This window comes from Castor canadensis, chromosome 19, assembly GCF_047511655.1.
Source record: "Castor canadensis chromosome 19, mCasCan1.hap1v2, whole genome shotgun sequence".
Taxonomy (NCBI): Eukaryota; Metazoa; Chordata; class Mammalia; order Rodentia; family Castoridae; genus Castor; species Castor canadensis.
The window spans coordinates 41,529,076-41,549,571 of record NC_133404.1 but is presented as its reverse complement, the minus strand read 5'-3'; the positions used below and the strand labels follow the sequence as shown (position 1 = coordinate 41,549,571).

The 20,496-nt window shown below is 56.5% G+C and overlaps 1 protein-coding gene across 7 annotated transcripts; it reads left to right on the top strand.

The window, feature by feature from the left end:
* Nucleotides 1–4,150: 4,150 nt before the first annotated feature.
* Kif7 (kinesin family member 7) lies at nucleotides 4,151–19,701 on the top strand. Of its 7 annotated transcripts, none has more exons than XM_074061568.1 (19): nucleotides 4,151–4,228; nucleotides 5,660–5,997; nucleotides 7,904–8,104; nucleotides 8,453–8,846; nucleotides 8,986–9,526; nucleotides 9,994–10,110; nucleotides 10,610–10,837; nucleotides 11,614–11,738; nucleotides 12,121–12,230; nucleotides 12,374–12,526; nucleotides 13,072–13,274; nucleotides 14,699–14,896; nucleotides 15,204–15,329; nucleotides 15,501–15,677; nucleotides 16,736–16,951; nucleotides 17,506–17,712; nucleotides 18,307–18,505; nucleotides 18,597–18,740; nucleotides 18,870–19,701. In XM_074061568.1, the coding sequence occupies exons 2-19, from the start codon at nucleotides 5,670–5,672 to the stop codon at nucleotides 19,232–19,234; spliced, it is 4,032 nt and encodes a 1,343-aa protein (XP_073917669.1). In that variant the 5' UTR covers nucleotides 4,151–4,228; nucleotides 5,660–5,669; the 3' UTR covers nucleotides 19,235–19,701. The 7 variants fall into 7 exon arrangements, 5 of the variants coding, with proteins under 5 accessions (XP_073917669.1, XP_073917670.1, XP_073917668.1 ...); XM_074061569.1 differs by having other exon boundaries at nucleotides 11,611–11,738; nucleotides 15,504–15,677; XM_074061567.1 differs by having other exon boundaries at nucleotides 11,611–11,738.
* The last annotated feature ends 795 nt before the right edge of the window (nucleotides 19,702–20,496 follow it).

Here is a 20,496-nt window from a genome sequence, read left to right as displayed (position 1 = left end):
AACTGGCTCTTCTGATTTGCACTTGCGCCAGAAGTGAAGCAGTCTTTTTATTCAGCATCCTCACTGGCTTTTGCTATGGTTTAATTTGACCTTCTGTAAATCTGATTTGCTAAAATGACATCTCATTGTGCTGTGTAACTCCCGCCTCATCAATACTGCCAGACATTGCTTATCATGTTTTATTCAACATATGTATTGTCCTTTCCGCAACGTGTCTGTCAACAAGTTTGAACACTGTTTTATTGGTAGCTTATGTTTGTCATTGATTCTTAGAAGTTTTGTGGACAGTAATTTTTTTGTGTGTGGCACCGGGGTTTGAACTCAGGTCCTCACGCTTGCTGGGCAGGTGCTCTACCACTTGAGCCACTCCTCCAGCCTTGTTTTTTGTTGGGCTTTTTGAGATAGGGTCTCCTGAACTATTTGCCATCGCTGGTCTTGATTCTTGATCCTCCTGATCTCTGCCTCCTGAGTAGCTGGGATTACAGGTATGAGCCACAGTGCCAGGCTCAAGCATGTTTTTATCTCTGCCTAGGCAGCTCCCCCACACTGGACGCCTATAGGAGTGTCTCTGCTACTTCTGGCACTTTGCTTTTTTGTGTAATAAAATCTGCTTACCAAATTTCACCAAAGGTGTTTCTACAGACTCACCTGCTTCAATCACTTATGGTTATTTTTTGCTCTTGGAATGCCTGATTTGTCACAAGTTGGCTGGTAGGAACCCTTTAAGTTAGGTCCTTTGTGGTTTCAGGCCTATAACAATTTGAATTTTCTAACCATAAAAATTCCAGTTCTTTCTGGCACTGGTGGCTCACGCCTGTAATCCTAGCTACTCAGGAAGCAGAGATCAGGAGGATCACTGTTGGAAGCCAGTCTAGGCAAATAGTTCTGCAAGACCCCATCTCAAAAAAATCCTTCATAAGAAGGGCTGGTGGAGTGTCTCAAGGTGTAGATCCTGAATTCAAACCCCAGTACCACAATCAAATCAAATCAAATCAAATCAAATCATGAACTCATATTGATAGTTCCAATGAACCCGACACCACAAAATTCTTTAAAATTTTTAGTGTAATGTAAAAGTTTTAATTTTATTTTCTTTACAACTTAATTGTTACAAGTGTAGTTATAATTATAACTCCTCTGAAATGTGAAATGTGACTTCTTCTCCCCCCTTGGTTCTGGGGGTTGAACCCAGGGTTCTTGTGGACTTTTTCCGCTTGAGCCACACCCATAGCTTTTGGTTTCGTTTTTGGGGTGGGGACTTGCTAACTTTGCCAGGGCTAGCTTTGAACTGAAGATCCTTCTGCCTCTGCCTGCTGAGTAGGCTGGGATTATAGACATGCCCTACCACACTGGTCTGAAATACAATGTTTCTTCTTTTCCCCATATTAAGTTTTTACACTCAAAGATACATCAGTTTTTTCATTCATCCTTTAACCATCACCAACAAAAACACTTTGATTTTTGGCTTTGGAAAGCAACACAGCTTTTCGTACTGAAAGAAAAAGAAAATTTCTCTGAATTCAGCTTGTTAGCTCCGTTCCTCAACTACCAATGTTCTACTATTTATAAATAAAAACATCCTGTACTAACAGCAGAGCATCTTTCTAACTTCTGGGTTTTTTTTTTTTTTTTGTGGTACTGGTGCTTGAACTCAGGGCCTTCACCTTGAGCCACTCCATCAGCCCTTTTTAGTGACGGGTTTTTTTTTCTTTTTTGAGCTACGGTCTCGCAGCTATTTGCCCTGGGCTGGCTTCGAACCGTGATCCTCCTGACTTCTGCCTCCTGAGTAGCTGGGATTACAGGCGTGAGCCACCAGCTGTAACTTCTTTTCATAAATCCCAGCCCTCTGTTGTAATTATCTGAATAACAGATGCATATTTAAACTTTAATATGTAACAAGCTTTCTTACAGGTCCTGTGACAGTTCAGTCTCGTCATGGGGCAAACAGTTTACAAGATGCTTCCTTTTTGAGGTTGAGATAAAGAACCCACTGAGTAGCAGAGCTGCATAGACAATAAAACATGGCCCAAGACACGGTCACTGCATTCTCTGCCTTTGCTTTTGGTCACAGTGGCTTTCTGCTTGTCACAACGGAAGCTGAAATAGATGTTCTAAAACCTAGATCCTCAAGGGTTCGGTGGGCTTTCACTAGCCATCTTTAAAGCATTTTAAGAAAACTACTAATTGCCCAACTCCCCCTTCACAACAGTCTCAGGAAAAGCTCTGCCTTTTCAATTTGCTTAAAATTGTGTCACATTACAGTCCCGTCTTTTGCTGATCAAAGTGAGGCACTTTGGAGTAGTTTAAATAATGTGGACTGCACTTCTGTTCCTTTCCTGTCAAAGCAAGTTCTCCAGGCTGAAGCATGAGTGCCCTGACCCATCGTCCTCTGCCCCACCGGGCGAGTTCCTCTTTCTCCATCTTCTCCTGAAGTGATGTTTCCTGGTCATTATCATCTTTCGTTACACTTAGTACACTAAGATCTAAGCTTGGTGTTTGGTGTCATTGTGTTCAGAGTTTAAATGACTCTCTTTGGTCATCCTGGTGGCTGGCTGCTCTGTGACATTCCTGCTCGGGACCCCAATTGATTTGGAATATTTGGGACCAACAGTGCAAATCTATTGTACGTCAGAGAGCACTCAACACATTTCTTAATTGCTTGAATCTTTAGCTTCTCCTTAATTGAGTTCTGTTTTGTAGGGAGTACCTCAGCTTCTGGTAACTCCAGTGCTCCTAACAGGTAGATGTTTGGTATCCTAATGAAGGTCCTTCACGATGCACAAATCAGCCAGCAACTCTCTCCTAGTTGAAAATTCTAGGATGTGTTTGTGGATGACTTCCTAACATCCGTGTTGTCTCATGATTGCAGCCAATTACGGTATTGCCAGCCTGTGGTTAGCTCAGGGGTGGACAGGCTTTGCCAGGTGGTATATAAGATGTAAAGGAAAAGAGGAAGCGATCCCCTGAACCAAAGAGTGCATCACATGACAGAGCCTCTCTCCCTCTGGGTGCTTTGGGTCCAAAGGGGATGGTAGAGAGGAGAGCTGGGAGAGCTGGGAGAGCTGGGTCCTGGGTGGCCCCCCACCAATCTGCTTGGGAATCCTCCTCTCAGCTAACAGTGAGACAAGTGGCCTGAGTGTTGGAGTCATTTCAAGTTGTGCTTCTTGTTACCTGAGGCTGAAAATTCCTTGACATACGTCTATCTCGAAGAGAACTGGTGAATGCTACAGCTTTTAATTTCTTTGTGTACTTAATATATTAATTTTTTCCTACATCAGAGTTCCATTTCTTTAATGCCATTTTAAGTGACAAACGTTTCCAGAGTTTTGTTTTGTTTTTGTTTTGCAGTGCTGGGGATGGAGCCCAGGGCCTCCTGGGTGCTAGGCAAGTGCTAGTATTTGAGTGACACCCCGGCTATTTTCAGATGTCCATTAAAATTCAGCCTTGCTTGGTGCTCTCAATGTAAGCAATCCCTCTGAGGCCCCAGAGGTGAAGACACAGCTGCTCAAGGGTGCACGTGGTCACCACTCGATCCCTCTCTTTGGTGGCTAGTTTCTCTTGGTAATGACTAAGATGCGAGCCAGTGAAAAGATGAAAAATGTGAGAAAATTAGTCTTATAATCAAGGAAGTATTTTTAATGTGGAGAGATGGAAATTTCTATTGGATTTTTTGGGGATTGACACTGGGAGAGGAAAACAGAGGGGTGAAGAAAGAAGGGACTACGCAGAGGACAGTCCCTTTGGAGACTTGACTTTTAAGGCGCCGGAGATGCTAGGTGACGATGCTTGCTTCTTTCTCCAGGTCTTCCCATTGGGATCCCGCCCCGCCCTCTCGGACCAAGCCCCGCCCCCACCAGTCCAGGCCCGCCCCCTAGGGCTGAGGCCCGCCCCCTTCCGCTCAGGAATGCTCTCTCGGGCCCCGCCCCTTGATCTCCGCCCCGCCCCCTCGGGCTCAGACACGCCCACTCAGGCCCCCCCGTCCCGCCCCCTCGAGCTCAGCCCCGCCCCCTTCCCGGGCGCTCAGGTCCTGCCCCGCCCTGTCTGCGGGCCGACTAGGCGGCGCCGCCCGGCTCGTGCCTCCGCCCCCCGAGCGCGCGCGGGGGCGGGCGGAGTTGCGGGTGAGGGGAGGGATGTTGGGGGGGCGGGGGTCCGGGTGACGGCATCGGAGCGCGCCGCGCAGGGGCGTGGAGTGTGGCTGCCCCGCGGGGTCTGCGCTCGCACCCCGCAGGTGGGTGTGGGCTGGGGCGGGGGTGTGTGTGGGGGGGGACGAGGGCCGGGAGGCGCGCGCTCGCGGGCCTGGGCTGGGGGGTCCCGAGGAGCCCGCTCGCCTGCAGAGTCCTGACCCGGCCTGAGCGTCCCGATCCTTGCTCTCCGGCAAGGGCCCGGCCCCTTCCCTAAATATGGGGGCCGAGGCCGGCATCCCGGGCCTGGCCGGGAGGAGCGAGGCTGCGAGGGTGGGCTCCATGCACAGTTGTAATCACTTCCTCAAACTTTCCGGGAGTGCCGGTCCCGGGCGCGAGCAGGACTTGTCAGGGCGCCTTGGAAGCCTGCGAGGATGGGGATGCGCGGAGGACCCCACGGTAGCCAGGGCCAGGCACCTAACGGGGACTCAAAGATTGAGCGAGTTGAACAGTAAATAATAAGTGAGGTGCTGTGTGCGGAGGTGGGGACCGAGGATAAAGAGGCGCAAGATGGGACGAACTCCTTGGATGAAGATCGTTCACCACTGTTATGGGGCATTGTTGGACCTTGGGCGCTGGAGCTCAAAGGGGACAAAGAAAGTCCTTGCCTTTTAGCTCCTGGTTTGGAAGATGGAGAGATAGGCCGGTAATTTGGTAATATCATCTGTGCGATCAGTGGTGGATGGGGCAGCGCACAGGGCTGGGTGTGTGAGGGTGGTGGTGGGGGGGAGGCACAGGAGACTCCCTGACTCTCTGAAGAGGGTGGGCCTGGCCTAAGTAGGGAGAGATGAAGCCGCCTTGGTAATACAGCGGTACCTGGGCAGAGAGGTGAGGAAAGTATTGGGGTCCAGTGGATAGGGAGTGCGTGTTTTAAGGCTTGCCTTTCTCTTCCTGTTAATGCTTGAACCCCAAGGACTGTGGGGAGCTTTTGTGGGGATGAAGTAGGGGAGGAACATGATTTGTGTTTCCACTTTTGAAAAAGCTATCCCCTGGCTGCTGTGATGAGGGGGTCAGGGAGACAGAGCCAGAGGGAAGACCCATAAGTCATAGCATCAAAGTGTCAGCAGCAGGACCAGGCCTTTGATCGCAGGATGGAGAGCAGTGGGTGAACTTGATTTTTAGAGATGGAATTGACAGGATTGGGGGGTGGGAGCTTGCTTTTGAAGGCCTTTTAGAGGGTGAGGGTGGACTTCAGTGATGTGACACACAGAGACTGGGAAACCCAGTGGCTGCTGGGGACAGGAGTTCCCTGTGTGCTGTGGTGTGTGGTGCGCTGCCCTCGGGTTCCAGTGGCAGGCCTTATTTTGCCTGTGGTGGGAGCTTGAGCTGACACAGTGCGTGGTCCCAGCAGTATTTGGGGACAGAGATGTTCTGAACTCTGTCTGCACCCCATCCCTCCAAGATCAGAGCTGTGGACCTGCCTCCCGGTCACCTGCGGGACAAGTACTGATGGCAAGGGCCTTTTCTTCTCTCTGCAGCTCCCTCAACATGGGGCTGGAGGCCCAGAGGCTGCCAGGGGCCGAGGAGGCCCCAGTAATGGTGGCCCTTCGAGTCCGCCCGCTGCTGCCCAAGGAGCTGCTACACGGGCATCAGAGCTGCCTGCAGGTGGAGCCTGAGCAGGGGCAAGTCACCCTGGGGCGCAACCGCCACTTTGGCTTCCATATGGTGCTGGCAGAGGACACGGGGCAGGAGGCTGTGTACCAGGCCTGCGTGCAGCCCCTCATCGAGGCTTTCTTTGAGGGCTTCAATGCCACTGTCTTTGCCTATGGTCAGACAGGCTCAGGAAAGACGTACACCATGGGAGAGGCCAGTGTGGGTGAGTCACTCTGCCTGTGGCCCTGTGCCCGCTTTGTGGGGCCTGTTTTCCTGAATTTCTGTCCCTGCCCCCCTCCCTGTTGAAGGTGAGGATGCTGGGGACGGAGGACAGATTTCGTGCCCAAGCTGGGCCCCACCATGTAGGTAGGCTGGGCAGGACAGGCAGGAAGGGTTGTTGGGGGTGAGGTGGGATGGGATGGCATGGGATGGGCCACACCGCCTGACTCTGGGACCTCGGCGGGGGAGGGGTGTGGAAGTTGACATGTCTCTGGAAGTTGTCTGATACTGCCAAGAGGAATCTGTTGCAGTGGAGCGGTGGGGAGCTGTGTGTTTTGGAAGAGCTGTGCTTGGGTGATTCGTAGCAGGTTGCAAGCTGGCCCAGTGAGGTTTGCCAGCAGGATTTTGAGGAAGAGAGGTCCGACCAATCCAAGGAGCTGCCCTGCTTATAAGTAGCATGAGCTGTTTACTCTGATGTTACTTTTTTTTTTTTTAATGCAGTGCTGGGGATTGAACCCAGGGCCTCATGCATGCTAGGCAAGCGCTTTACCATTGAGCTGCACCCCCAGCCCTAAGGTTACTGTCTTAGCGCATTCTGGCTGTTACAACAGAATAGTCTAAAGCCTGGGTGGCTTATAACAGAAATTTATTTCTTGCCATTTTGGAGGCTGGGAAGTCCAAGATCAAAGTGCCAACAGAACTGAGGGCCAGGTTCCTCACAGCCAGCCTCCTGTCCCTAAGCTCACGTGATGGAAGAGAGAAAGGACTCTCTCGAGTCTTTTTTATAAGGGTACTAACTCCATTCTTGGGCCTCCACCCATGACCTGGGTCACCCTACTCCCTAATACTGTCACCTTGGGGTAAGGATCTCAACATGTGGATTTTGAGGAGATATAAACACCGTGGTAGTTCTGAAAGCATACCTTTTTATTGTATATTGTGTGCACAAAATAACTTAATTGATAACAATTAAATTATCAGTTTCTCACTTTTAGAATCACTGTAAGCATGCTAGTTTCTGAAAATTATTACACTTTAAAAACTGAAATTATTTTATACCCATTCTTTTCTATTCTGCTTTATTTTCTTAATAATATAGGTCTGGGGGGGTGTAGCCTACTGGTATTGCTGCTAGCATACTTGAAGTCATAGGTTTGATCCCCTGCACCACACACACACACACACACAAAATATATATACGTATTTATATTTAGTTATATGTTATATATAACACATATAATGAACATTTCTCTATATCATTGAATATTCTTTTTAAAATTTATTTACTTATTTTACAGTGCTGGGCATGAAACACAGGGCCTTGTGCGTGACAGGCAAACACAGTAGCATCAAGCTACCTCCCAACCCCAATATTCCTCAACTTATTTTTTATTTTTTGTGGTGCTAAGGGTTGAACTCACACACATGCTAGACAAGTTGCTTTACCAATGAGCTACACCCCCTACCCTTCACTTTATTTATTTTTTTATTTAATAGCTACCTGGCATTCTGTTGTAGAATAAAGTGGTTTATTTAACCAGATCTTCTATTGGGTCTTAGGATGAACACCCCAGTTACTTCCTTAGGATAAACTTAGGAGGCCCTGTAGTTAATTGAGCCTGGGCTATAGCAATGAATTCCCTGAATGGGGGAGTGGTCAAGCCAGGGGTGTCTGATGACCTGTCAGGGACACAGTGAAGGGGTGCTAATGTCACGAAAGGGTTCTGAATTCTATAATTCTACCTGCTCATCCTGGAGCTCCCTAGCTCAGGCTGTCCTCCTTTCCTGGCTTCTGCCACTGCCTTTTCTATGCTGGGGTCCCATCCTCCACCTGCTGGTGGGGACCCAGGGTCCTTGGGCCGTGCCCATACGCAGGCATGGTGGCAGGATGCCCTGTGGTGTCTCCCCAGCCTCCCTACATGAAGATGAGCAGGGCATCATCCCAAGAGCCATGGCTGAAACCTTCAAGCTTATTGATGAAAATGACTTGCTGGACTGCCTGGTCCATGTGTCCTACCTGGAAGTGTACAAGGAGGAGTTCCGAGACCTGCTGGAGGTGGGCACTGCCAGCCGTGACATCCAGCTCCGGGAAGATGACCGTGGCAATGTTGGTAAGCAACCCTGGGACCCCACTGACTGGGATGGGGTGGTGGCTAGTGGCAGGGGTGGCTTATCTCTCTGCGAGGGTCTCCTCCTCAGGGGAAACCCAAGCCCTGGGTGGCTTTGCTTTGGTTTCCTGTCTCCATTGAGTTCAGTAGAGCTTGTGTCCAGAGTGAAAGGTATTAAGGTGGGCATGGGGGAAGATGGTGCTCCCCCCGCCCCCAGGCCCAAAGCAGGATGGGCAGGACCCCCTGCACATGGGAGGGTTCCCTTAGGTCAGGAAGAACAGGTAGGGGGCTAGCTAGTCCTGCTCTGCTGCCTCCCCTGGGTGGGGGGCTCACGGTCTTCTGTGCCCGCAGTGCTGTGTGGCGTGAAGGAGGTGGACGTGGAGGGCCTGGACGAGGTGCTGAGCCTCCTGGAGATGGGCAACGCAGCGCGACACACGGGGGCCACGCACCTCAACCGCCTGTCCAGCCGCTCTCACACGGTCTTCACCGTGACCCTGGAGCAGCGGGGGCGCGCCCCCAGCCGCCTGCCCCGGCCCGCCGCCGGCCAACTGCTGGTCTCCAAGTTCCATTTCGTGGACCTGGCGGGCTCGGAGAGGGTCCTCAAGACGGGCAGCACGGGCGAACGGCTCAAGGAGAGCGTGCAGATTAACAGCAGCCTGCTGGCGCTGGGCAACGTCATCAGCGCCCTGGGGGACCCCCAGCGCCGCAGCAGCCGCATCCCCTACCGCGACTCCAAGATCACCCGGTGAGCCGCCACCGCCCTGGCCGGGGCTGAGGGTCCTGCGCCCAGGAGGGGGTGGTGGGGCGCCCCGGACCTCCGGGGTGCGCAGGCCGGGGTCTCCCCTTCGGGATCGGGGGCCTGACGCCCGGCCGCGCGCGCCCAGGATCCTCAAGGACTCGCTGGGCGGGAATGCGAAGACGGTGATGATCGCCTGCGTCAGCCCCTCCTCCTCGGACTTCGACGAGACCCTGCACACGCTCAACTACGCCAGCCGCGCCCAGAACATCCGCAACCGCGCCACGGTCAACTGGCGGCCCGAGGCCGAGCGGGCGCACGAGGAGCCGGCGACTGGGCCCGGGGCGCGGGGGCCGCCGCGACACCGCTCCGAGACGCGGATCATCCACCGCGGCCGCCGCGCCCCGGGCCCCGTCGCCGGCTCCGCCGCGGCCACCGCGCGCCTGGGCGCCGAGTGCGCGCGCTACCGGGCGCGCACCAACGCCGCCTACAGCCTCCTGCGCGAGCTGCAGGCCGAGCCCGGGCTGCCCGGCGCCGCCGCGCGCAAGGTGCGCGACTGGCTGTGCGCCGTGGAGGGCGAGCGCAGCGCCCTGAGCTCCGCTTCCGGGCCCGACAGTGGCGTCGAGAGCGCCTCCGCCGAGGACCCCGCCTCGCAGGGCACCGGAGGGCAGAAGGTGGCCAAGGGCCAGGTGCGGCGCCCAGGTGGGGTGGGGAGGAAGAGGGTCTTCAGACAGCCATTCTGGATTCAGATGGCTGAATCGGGATTCGGACTCACTTCTGTGTCTGCAGTCACTATCTGGACTTCACTGAGCCCCTGGCTCTCCGTGTGTAGGATAGGAATAAACTTAGTACGACACTCGCAGGACATGATCGGACCACTTGTTACACACAAGTGCCTAGTATGCTGGCAAAGGCTAAGTTCCCAATAACAGTAGTGTTAATAAAACCTGGGTGATCGTGACAGAAGATGGCCCAAATAGCTTGCAGAGAGGGCCTCAGGCCAGGTAGGGTCGCAAGTGCCCTCCCCACCATTGGGTCTGGAGCTCCCATTTGCAGGTAGATCTTGGAAAAGTGGGGAGCAGATGGCAGGACTGAGAAAGGGCTGGGGTGCCAAGTTCTTCCCAGACCCCACCCCTAAGGCCTTTCTGTGCCATAGGAGGAGGAGGGGGCACAGCAGCTGCTGAGCTTGCAGAACCAGGTGGCCCGCCTGGAGGAGGAGAACAGAGACTTTCTGGCAGCGCTGGAGGATGCCATGGAGCAGTACAAGCTGCAGGTGGACTGCCCCTTCCCCATGCAGGGAGGGCTTCCTGGAAGAGGGAGGGGAATGTTTGCAGTGAGTTGCCTGGGGTGAGAGGGAGTTTGCTGGAGTGGGGAAGGGGAGCCGGTGGAGGACAGTGGGGAGAATGGGGTGTACAACATGAGCTGAAGTGTGGAGGTGAGGAGAACAGAGCGGGAGGACACCTTTGCTGTGTGGTGGTGAGCGTGGATGGAAGAGGGGATCTAAGGGCCTTGGAGCCAGGCCTGACCAGGTTAGGATTGTGCCTGGTGCCCCAGATGGCAGAGGTTGGGGTGGAGGACTGGTGTGGGAGTGTGATGAGGGTGGGGGTCTGGGAGGGACCTTGAGGTGTCACAGGTGCTTGAACACCTTCAGTTTTATCCCAGAAGGTGGGGTGCAGGCAGGACTGTTCTTCAGTTTCTACGCTAGATGTGTCAGGGAGCAGCACTGCCTCTGGCACCCGCGTCCCCATCATCACCTGGACCGTGTCTTGCAGAGTGACCGGCTGCGGGAGCAGCAGGAGGAGATGGTGGAGTTGCGGCTGCAGCTGGAGCTAGTGCGGCCCGGCTGGGGGTCTCCGGGGCTCCTGCAGGGCCTGCCTCCCGGCTCCTTTGTGCCTCGGCCTCACACAGCCCCCCTGGGAAGTGCTCACACCCATGTGCTGGGCATGGTGCCCCCTGCCAGCCTTCCTGGAGATGAAGTTGGCCCTGAGCAGTGGGGAGAGGTGAGGAGGTGGTGGGGCTGGGTGACTGCTGAGCCCCATTGGGCTGGTTGGGCTCCAGGCAAGGCAAAGGTGATGCCGGGGCGGGTGTCTCTCCCCTGTTTCTGTGGGACCAGCTGTGAGCTATAAGATGCCTGGTTCACGTGTCCCTAGAGGAAGGGCCAGGATTTGAGAGACCCAGGGGTGTCTTAGAAGGGTCTGGTGCCACTGAGCATCCTTGATGTGCTGGAGGGTGCTTGGGGTAAGGAGGTTAGAGAAGGTTTGGTTTCTGACGGTGAATGGGAAGGTTATCCACCTCGGTGACGGAGCACTCACCTCTCCACCTGCTTGCGTGGTTCTCTTCGCAAGTTTTTTCTTCCACAAGCCCTGATCCGAGTCTTGGTCTAGTCCTGTGCCTGGTTCTACTCTTTGGGACCTTTGGACAAATCCACTTCCACCTCACCTTGAAGCTCTGGGTCGTCTCAGTTCTGAAGGTCCCAGAGGACTTAATTGGGCGCCAGTCCGTTGCACACCCACCAGTCCAGCAGATGTTGGTGCACATGGCCTGCCTGCAAGACAGAAAGGCTAGGTGGTCACCTGCGGAGAGCCAGGCACCATGGGAGCCAGGACGGGGGAGGGAGGGTACATCTCAGCCTGAGATTCAGGGTGTCGCTTGGGCTGGATCTCGGAGGTGAGGAGGTAGATGTCGGGGGCACATTCAAGGCAGTGCATACTGTCTGCACTCCTGGAGGACACCTTGCCAGCACTCCTGCCCTGAACCCCCGCTGCCTCCCTAGCAGGTGACAAATGACAGCGAGGCTGGAGCTGAGGTGCTGGCTGAGGTGGACAGGCCGGGAAGTGGTTCTTCAGCTGCATCAGAGGAGGACGAGGAGGAGAAGTCCAGGCGGGCCTTGCAGCTGCACAGGTGACTGAGTCCCACTGCCAGTCTGACAGGGACTGGGATGGCCACACTGTGCTGGAGGATGGCAGCAGTGGTGGGGCCTCTAGGGTCTCAGAGTGGCTCCACCCCTCCCAGCCTTGCCAGCCCTTGGGGTGCTGTGGGCTCTGAGCTGAGAGGTCTCACTGGGGTGGCTGTGATGTGGTATGGCCCAGCCTGAGTCTCAGCTTCCAAGGTGGCTCTTGGGACCCTAGCCGCCAAGCTCTGAGCTATGGCAGACTTAGGTCCTGTGGTCACCTGGACCCTGCTGGCTGGAAGGCCCAGAGGCCTCTCTTCCTCCAGGCCTGAGAGCTGACTAGGCTAGGGCTGGGGTTGGGGAGCAGGACGGACTCTGGCTTCTGCCTTCCAGAACTGGAATCACCCACTGGAGCCAGCGGTCAGGGCCATGCCCAGGGGGCCCACCTGACAGGAGGGGCCCAGAGTCCTTAGAGCTGGATGCTGGCATCCTGGGCCCCAGAGGTAAGCTGTGGGGTGCAGAGGGCCCCCTCCCGATCCCCTTCTTTGCTGAGTCAGTAACCCTGGGGCAGCCCCTCCCCCTCCTCTCCCTCCTTAACTCTCAGTCTGGGTGATGCCACCTGATCTGGATGTCCTGCCTCTTACAGCTGTTGGTGGGAGTAAGATTCGGGTTCATACCCGCCAGGTCCCTGTTGCCATGGCCTCTGAGTGGCGGCTGGCCCAGGCCCAGCAGAAAATCCGGGAGCTGGCTATCAACATTCGCACAAAGGAGGAGCTCATTGGAGAGCTGGTTCGCACAGGTGAGGGTGGCCACAGGGTGGCCTCCCAGGCCTGGGGGATTTCCCCTGCCCCCCCAGGGGGGTGATGTTCCACCCGCAACTTCTCCTGTACTACTGTGTGGAGAGGGTTCAACAGTGGGCTGCTTAGGAGGAGGGGCCGGATGGCCTAGGTGTGAGACCCAGCTCAGCCTCTTCTAGCTGTGTGACCTCGAGCGAGTAATGCAACCCCTCTGTGCTTCAGACGACTCGTCTCTGAGTGGGTAATTGCACGTACTTCCTGGGATGGTCCTGAGAGTGAAATGAGTTAATTTGGGTAGATGCTCAGAACAGCTCTCAGTGAGCCACGCTTCCTGTTATTGATAAGTGCCTGCACTGGGCACTGTACTGGACACAGGATCTCCACTGGTCCTGGGGGGCACAGTGAGTGTGATTGAGGGGCCAGGGTCTTCAGACCATGCCACATCTTCCAGTCCTATGAGCAAAGGCAGGTGTTCAGGTCCTGGGAGGCCAGACTTCCGCTCTGGGACAGGGTCTCCCTGTGCCCATGCAGCCCCACTCATTTCCAGGGAAGGCGGCCCAGGCCCTGAACCGGCAGCACAGCCAGCGCATCCGGCAGCTGGAGCAGGAGGCTGAGCGGGTACGGGCAGAGCTGAGTGAAGGCCAGAGGCAGCTGCGGGAGCTGGAGGGCAAGGAGCCCCGGGACGCTGGTGAGCAGTCCCGGCTCCAGGAGTTTCGCAAGAGGGTGGTCGCGGCCCAGAACCAAGTGCAGGTCAGTGCCAGGGCCTTGCAGTAGAGGGGGCGAGGGCCACTCTGGCCTCTGAGGTGGGGGTCCCTGAGACCAGGACACGTGGGCTCTGGGGCCCTTGTGCCCAGCCCTGGCTGGTGGCGCTAGTTCCCTCCTGACCTAGGCTGAGGCTGGGATTGTAGAGAGGGTGGGGTTGGCTCGGCTTGTAACATGGCAGAGGCAGAGGCAGGGGCAGAGGCAGAGGCAGGGTCAGGTCCCGTCCAAAGGACCGTATGGGAGGTCAAGAGAGGGTAAGGGCAGGCATCTGGAAAATCCCTCATCCACACATCCACCCTCCAAGCTCACCTTCAGTGTCCCTCCATCCCACCTGCTCTTTCTGTCTCCTTGTCAGTCCTTCTGTCCATCTAACCTAAGCCATCATCAGGCTAGCCTTTTATCAGCTGTTGACCAACTGTTCATCTATCCACGTGTGACCGCCCTTCCATCCCGTTACTGACTGTGTGTGAATTGTCGTGTGACTTTGCTAATGCTGCAGATTGGGGGGAGAGGGAGGAAGGAGTGGCTTAAACAGCAGAAGTTTACTTTCTTACCGTTCTGGAGGCCAGAAGTCCAAGATCAAGGTGTCCACAGGTCTGCCTTCTCCTGAGGCTCTCTCCTTGCTTGTAGACAGCCGGCCATCTTCTCACCTACCTTTCCTCCTTCCACCTGTATTCCTCATGGCTCCACCCCCTCTTATATGACAGTAGTCCCATTGGTTAGGGTCTACCCTTATGACCTTGCTAATGACCTCTTTAATACAAATACAGTCACATTCTGGGGCTAGAGCTTCCATGGAGGAATTTGGAGGGTGGGAACACAATTCAGCCCATAGCATGGTCCATCCATGCGGGGCAGGGCTGGGGATGGAACCCAGGGCCTTGCGTATGCTAGGCCAGCACCCCACTCTGAGCTACATCCCCAACCCTCTTTTTTGTCTTCTGTTTTTTAACCTTCACAAGATCCCACTCACCTCTCCATCTTTCCACCATCCCTCCTTCCTTCCTTCCTCTCTTAGTTCAGGGGTCCAAGAGCTAATACAGTAGGGTGGTCAGGAATCTGGGCTCTGGAATCTGACTGCTTGTGTTTGAATCCCAGCTCTGTTACTTACTAGTGTGTGTTCTTGGTCAAGTTCCCTAACCCCTCTGTGCTTTAGTTTCCTGATAGAGGCAATAAGAGTCATGGTTTTTCATACACTTGTGAGGGTCGTTAATATATTCAGAGCACTTAGTTTAGTGCATTGGAAATGTCACAGCAGCTACCATTATTAGTGTTTTATTAGTCTATCATCACACAACTTTTTCCCCTACTCTGTGTCCCCTCAATCATCCCTTGGTCCTGCCTACCTTTGGGGAGGGCCGGGCTCTCGGTAGTCCCCATACATGGCCCAGCAGAAGCTGTGTGGGTCTCAGGTGCTGAAGGAGAAGAAGCAGGCGACAGAGCGGCTGGTGTCGCTGTCGGCTCAGAGCGAGAAACGGCAGCAGGAGCTGGAGAGGACGGTGCAGCTCATGCGTCAGCAGCAGGGCCAGCTGCAGAGGCGACTTCGGGAGGAGACAGAGCAGAAGCGGCGCCTGGAGACAGAGATGACCAAGCGGCAGCACCGTGTCAAGGTTAGGCTCCTCCATCCAGGCCTGGTGTCCAGCCAGCCCCACTGGTCACAGCTATGCCATCTTAGAAAGCAGGCCTGCAGCCGCTCTTGAGTGTGTTTTTGTCTCTGAAAATCAGGCAGGTGTAGGGAGCTCAGTGAGATGAAGTATGCGGGCGACTGGATAAGAATGTTTGCTGGCCCCAGGGGCTGGGCACGCTCCCAGGCAGCAGTGGGAGGAGGCAGGCCCTCTTGGGTTTTTGGAAATCACTGAGCAGGCTCTGGGAGGATGTGGTACCCTGAACGGCCCTGTCCCCGGGCTCCTTCCCCAGGAGCTGGAGCTGAAGCATGAACAGCAGCAGAAGATCCTGAAGATCAAGACAGAAGAGATTGCTGCTTTCCAGAGGAAGAGGCGCAGCGGCAGCAACGGCTCTGTGGTCAGCCTGGAGCAGCAGCAGGTGGGCAGGGCTGTGCCTGGGGCCTGCTCTCTGCAGCTGGCAGGCCCTGGCCTGTCCTCCCCCACCACCATCAGCTTCTGGGTCCACCACTCTTCCCCTTGGGACCTTGGGTGAGTTCCTCAGCCCGAGGTGGGTGCTGAGGTCCCTTCTCGCCTCCCCACTGTCCCTCAGAAGATCGAGGAGCAGAAGAAGTGGCTGGACCAGGAGATGGAGAAGGTGCTGCAGCAGCGGCGGGCGCTGGAGGAGCTGGGGGAGGAGCTCCATAAGCGGGAGGTCATCCTGGCCAAGAAGGAGGCCCTGGTGCAGGAGAAGACGGGGCTGGAGAGCAAGCGCCTGCGGTCCAGCCAGGTGAGGTCAGCCAGGTGAGGTCAGCCAGGTGAGGTCAGCCAGGTGAGGTCAGCCAGGGGAAGCCCTGACAATCAAGGTGGAGGCAGGTGAGGCCCTGCCAGGCAAGGTGCAGACTGGTGAGGCCCTGATAGGCGAGGTCAACCAGATGAGGCCCTGGTAGGCAAGGTCCAGCCAGGGCAGGTTTAGCCAAGTTAAGTCCCTCCAGGTGATAACCCCACCAGGTGAGTTTTTTGCTAGATCAGGTGAGGTCTAGATAGGTGAGGGTTTTCTGGGGAATGTCCCTGCCAGGTAAGTTCCAGACAGGTGAAGCTCTGTCCTAGCAGATTGTATGCTGCAGATGTACAAGAACTCTCGGACCCCCGTGTTTATGACACGGGAACTAATGTGCAGGACACAGGTACCCATCCAGCAGTCCATTTCACCTCACGAAACACCCATTCTGGGCCTGTGTAGGCAGAGGGAGGAGGAGCAAGGTGTAGAGAGTGGTGTGATCAACTAGAAAGAGACTTCGCCAGCTTTGGGGGCAGGCAGGCCTGGGCAGGTGCCTGGCTCCACCTGGCATCATTCCTCCTGGAGTGGGAGGTTCGGGACTATGCAGTTCAGTCCAGATCCATGGGGCAGATTCTCGAAGGCTCATAGACACTCAGCGACCAGCAGCCCTGCCCCTGCCATCACGGAGTGCTCGGCAGTCCCAGGGGTGTGGCAGCTGCTGGTGATCTGTACCTTCCCTTGGCCTTCAGGGCTCTTGGCTCCTCCCACACTAGGCTCCCAGAAGGGCCTTTGGGATTTGGCCCAGATTTTCCCGTAGTCCCACCACCCCCTGCAGTCAAGGTGCCCCTTCCTGTCATTAGGATGGCTTCCCTCTGCCGTTCGGGTCCCGCTCGGGGCTGTCTCCTCCGCACATACTCTGGTTCCTGTGGTCCCCACTCTCTGAGCTGCCCTCCGAACAGACATCTGGACTGTGGGTTTCTTGAGGGGCATCCAGTGAGTGGGCTGTTCTGTCACCTCTGTGAGGACAGTGCCTGTCCTCCCATAACCCGCGGTGGTGCCGTCCTCAGGCCCTGAATGAGGACATTGTGCGAGTGTCCAGCCGACTGGAACACCTGGAGAAGGAGCTGTCCGAGAAGAGCGGGCAGCTGCGGCAGGGCAGTGCCCAGAACCAGCAGCAGATCCGCGGGGAGATCGACACCCTTCGCCAGGAGAAGGACTTGCTGCTGAAGCAGCGCCTGGAGATTGACAGCAAGCTGCGGCAGGGCAGCCTGCTGTCGCCCGAGGTACGCCCTCAGTGGCCACCTGGCTCGGGCCCTGTCCTCAGCCCTCCGCTCCTGTCATCTGTCCATCTGCCATGCTCAGCCCCCTAGCCTGGCTCACTGCTGGGGACACAGGTGCCCTGTGTGCTTTCGACCCTGCGAGGTCAGGTGGGGCTGTGAGGCTGGCTGGGCCCTTCGGCCCCCTTGATGGACCCGGGCGGGCTGCGCCAATGCTCAGCTCTTCCAGGGGACCTGGACTCCCGCATGCTGAGCGCGGCAGAGCGCGTGCGCACCCCGCAACTCTGCCACCTGTGCCGCTCTGAGCACGGAGAGCCCTGCCGCATACACGCGGCACCTCCTCAGCCTCGGGCAACCCCAGCCCCGGGCTCCTCTTGGAAGGGATGTTGGGAGCTCCTTGAGCGGAGCTCGCCCAGGAGCCTGCGCCCCTGGGAGCGCAGCCCTGCAGCAGAGCCCACCCTCGCCGGGCTGGGCTGCGACCCAAGCGTCCCCGTTAGGACAGGCTCAGGTGAGGGGACACTGGAGCCTCAGCCCTCGTCCACTCGTGCCCATCCCCACAGGAGGAGCGGACGCTGTTCCAGCTGGATGAGGCCATTGAGGCCCTGGACGCTGCCATCGAGTACAAGAACGAGGCCATCACCTGTCGCCAGCGGGGGCTTCGGGCCTCGGCTTCCCTGCTCTCCCAGTGTGAGATGAACCTAATGGCCAAGCTCAGCTACCTGTCGTCCTCGGAGACCAGAGCGCTGCTCTGCAAGTACTTTGACAAGGTGGGCCGCCAGCCACGCACACCCTGCCTCCCCTTCGGCGGCTCCAGTGGGGACCCCTGATCTCCTACATGGGGGACTTGGTCAGGACCTCCTCCAGTCTCCGGCCTGGCCTGGCTCGCCTCTTTGAAGCCTGTTCCATCCCTTCCTTCTGGTCTGGTGGCCCCTTGCCCACGTCGGGCTTCTGAAGAGCTGATGCTTTTGCTCCTAGGGACACATCAGGAGGCACCTTTGGTTGTCACAGTGGCGGGGAGGCCAGGGAGGCTGCTAACCATCAGGCCTACAGGCCTACACAGGAAAGGCCCCACACCTGTCAGCACCATCTGGCCCCAAACACGTGCTGTGGCTGAGAAATCTTGGCCAATAGGCGTTTCCCCAGCTCCGGAGCTTGGTGTGCGGCTGGGATGATGATAAACGCCCTTTCGAAAGCTGGCTCTGATACTTTGGAACTGGCTGCCTCGAACACTGCTGAGAAGGCGTCAGAGGCAGGGAAGAACCCCACCCGGTGATTTCTTATGATGCTGTGGCCCCAGGTTTGCCAGCTGCCCCTGGAGGCAGGGGCTGGTGGTGGGGCTGAGGCTGGCTGCTCTTGGACAGGTGGTGACACTCCGGGAGGAGCAGCACCAGCAGCAGATTGCCTTTTCGGAGCTGGAGATGCAGCTGGAGGAGCAGCAGCGGCTGGTGTACTGGCTGGAGGTGGCCCTGGAGCGGCAGCGCCTGGAGATGGACCGCCAGCTGACCCTGCAGCAGAAGGAGCACGAGCAGAACACGCGGCTGCTGCTGCAGCAGGGTCGAGGTCAGTGGGCCATGGCTCGCCCCGGGCTGGAGGTGGGGGTGCTGCCCGCCTGCCCACTGTCCCTCACCTCTCGTCTGCTTTTCCATTGCAGACCACCTCGGTGAGGGGCTGGCAGACAGCAGGCGGCAGTACGAGGCCCGGACCCAGCCTCTGGAGAAGGAGCTGGGCCGCCACATGTGGCTAAACCAGGAGCTGAGTCAGAAGCTCAGTGGGGGGAGTGCAGGCCAGAGCAGGGGTAACTGTCCGCTCACTGGGGCTCTGACGCCTCATTTCTCGAGTGGCCTGTCATGCTGGGGTATTGGGGAAGCTAGACTTGGGGACGGTGTTGCCACCCCTTTCTGACAGGACACTGCTTTTGGTGCAGGGGGCGAGAGGAGGAGCCTCTGCCTGGAGAACAGACCTGGAAACGAAGATGGGCCCCCCACGGCAGCACCGGAGCTTCCCTGGCAGGCCTCGCTCCCCGAGGGGAGCCCCCGGGCCCGGGATGAGACCAGGGACTTGGTCCACGCCCCGCTGCCCCTGACGTGGAAACGCTCGAGTCTGTGCAGCGAGGAGCAGGGCTCCTCAGAAGAGATGAGGCCGCGGGAGGCCGCTGAGCCTCTGGTGGGGCGGATGCTACCTGTGGGTGAGGTGGGCCTGGCCTGGAACTTTGGGGCCTGGTCCAAGCCCCGGTGGGAACCCCGGAGAGCCAGCCCAGGGATGATCGATGTCCGCAAAAACCCGCTGTAGGCCCTTGGGCTGGCCCTGCCACGGAGGGCGATTCCGATCCTGCTGAAAGGTGCACTTGCCTTCGTCTTGCTTCCATGAAGGACAGTCCTCACCTCACACCCTAACCGGGCCCTCATCTTTTTGCCAGTGGAGGCAACAGACTTGGGCCATGCCCGAAAGCACTGGACTTTTCTCTTTGGCTGTGCTGGGACAGGACCCAGGGAGCCTTGCGCCCTGTCGCCGAGTTACACCCCTGCAGCCCTTATTTTTAAAAAATAGGCAATCCTACACCCACTTCCTGGAAACTGGGGTTTCAGGACAATTCCGGCTTCGAGCGTAAGCCTGGGGCCCATAGTTCCCGGGTTCAGCCAAGGTTTGGTCAGTGGCTGTAAGGGGTGCGGTTTACATGCTTTTATGTAGACGAGGGTACTGGGGAACATACTAGACCATTTTTTAAAACCATTTTACAATAAATAGGATCAGGTTTGGATCTGTTTTCTGGGGTTTTTTTTTTTTTGGCAGTATGGGGTTTGAACTGAGGGTCTTGTACTTTCTAGGCAGGTGCTGTGCCACTTGAGTCATGGCACCAGCCCAGTGGTTTAGATCTTAAATGTCCCCCAGCTGATGGCGCTGCTGGGCGGTGCTAGGACCTCTAGGAGGTGGGGCCCAGTGGAGGAAGTTAGGTCGCTTGGGTGAGCCCATGGCAATACCAGGATCCAGCCCCACCTCTTTCTCTGCTTCCTGGCTGCCATGAGCCCAGCAGCTTTCTTCCATTACCTGCGCCCTGCCATTGTGATCTGCCTGTCACAGCCCCAAAGAGAGCCAGCTGGGCACCAGCTGAGCCAACGTCAGCCTTTTCCTCCTTTGGAGTTTTCCTGTTTCAGGTGCTTGTCACAGTGACAGACACCTGGCATGTCTCTGAGAGTAAAATGGGGGTTTTCTAAGCTAATAGAAGTCAGATCTGGGACTACACACTCGAGCCCTTTATGGAAGTGGGAAGGGGGTGGGGGCGGGGGGGGAGAAATGAACCAAGCCTGTATGCATATATGAATAATAAAAGAAAAAAAAAAGTGGGGAGGTTCTGAACTGGCCCTCGTTGCTGGCAAGGCTTCTGGCTCAGACTCAACAGCAAGTTGGTCCAGCTGCCCTGCTGGCATTCCAGGTGGAAGCCATGCACCAGGTGCCTAGGCGAGGGCTGTGCTTTGCGCTGACTGGCTCTCAAGGGCACTTGAGAATGCAGGTGCCCTGGGCCATGGTCACAGGTTTCAGGTAGGAACGTTGTA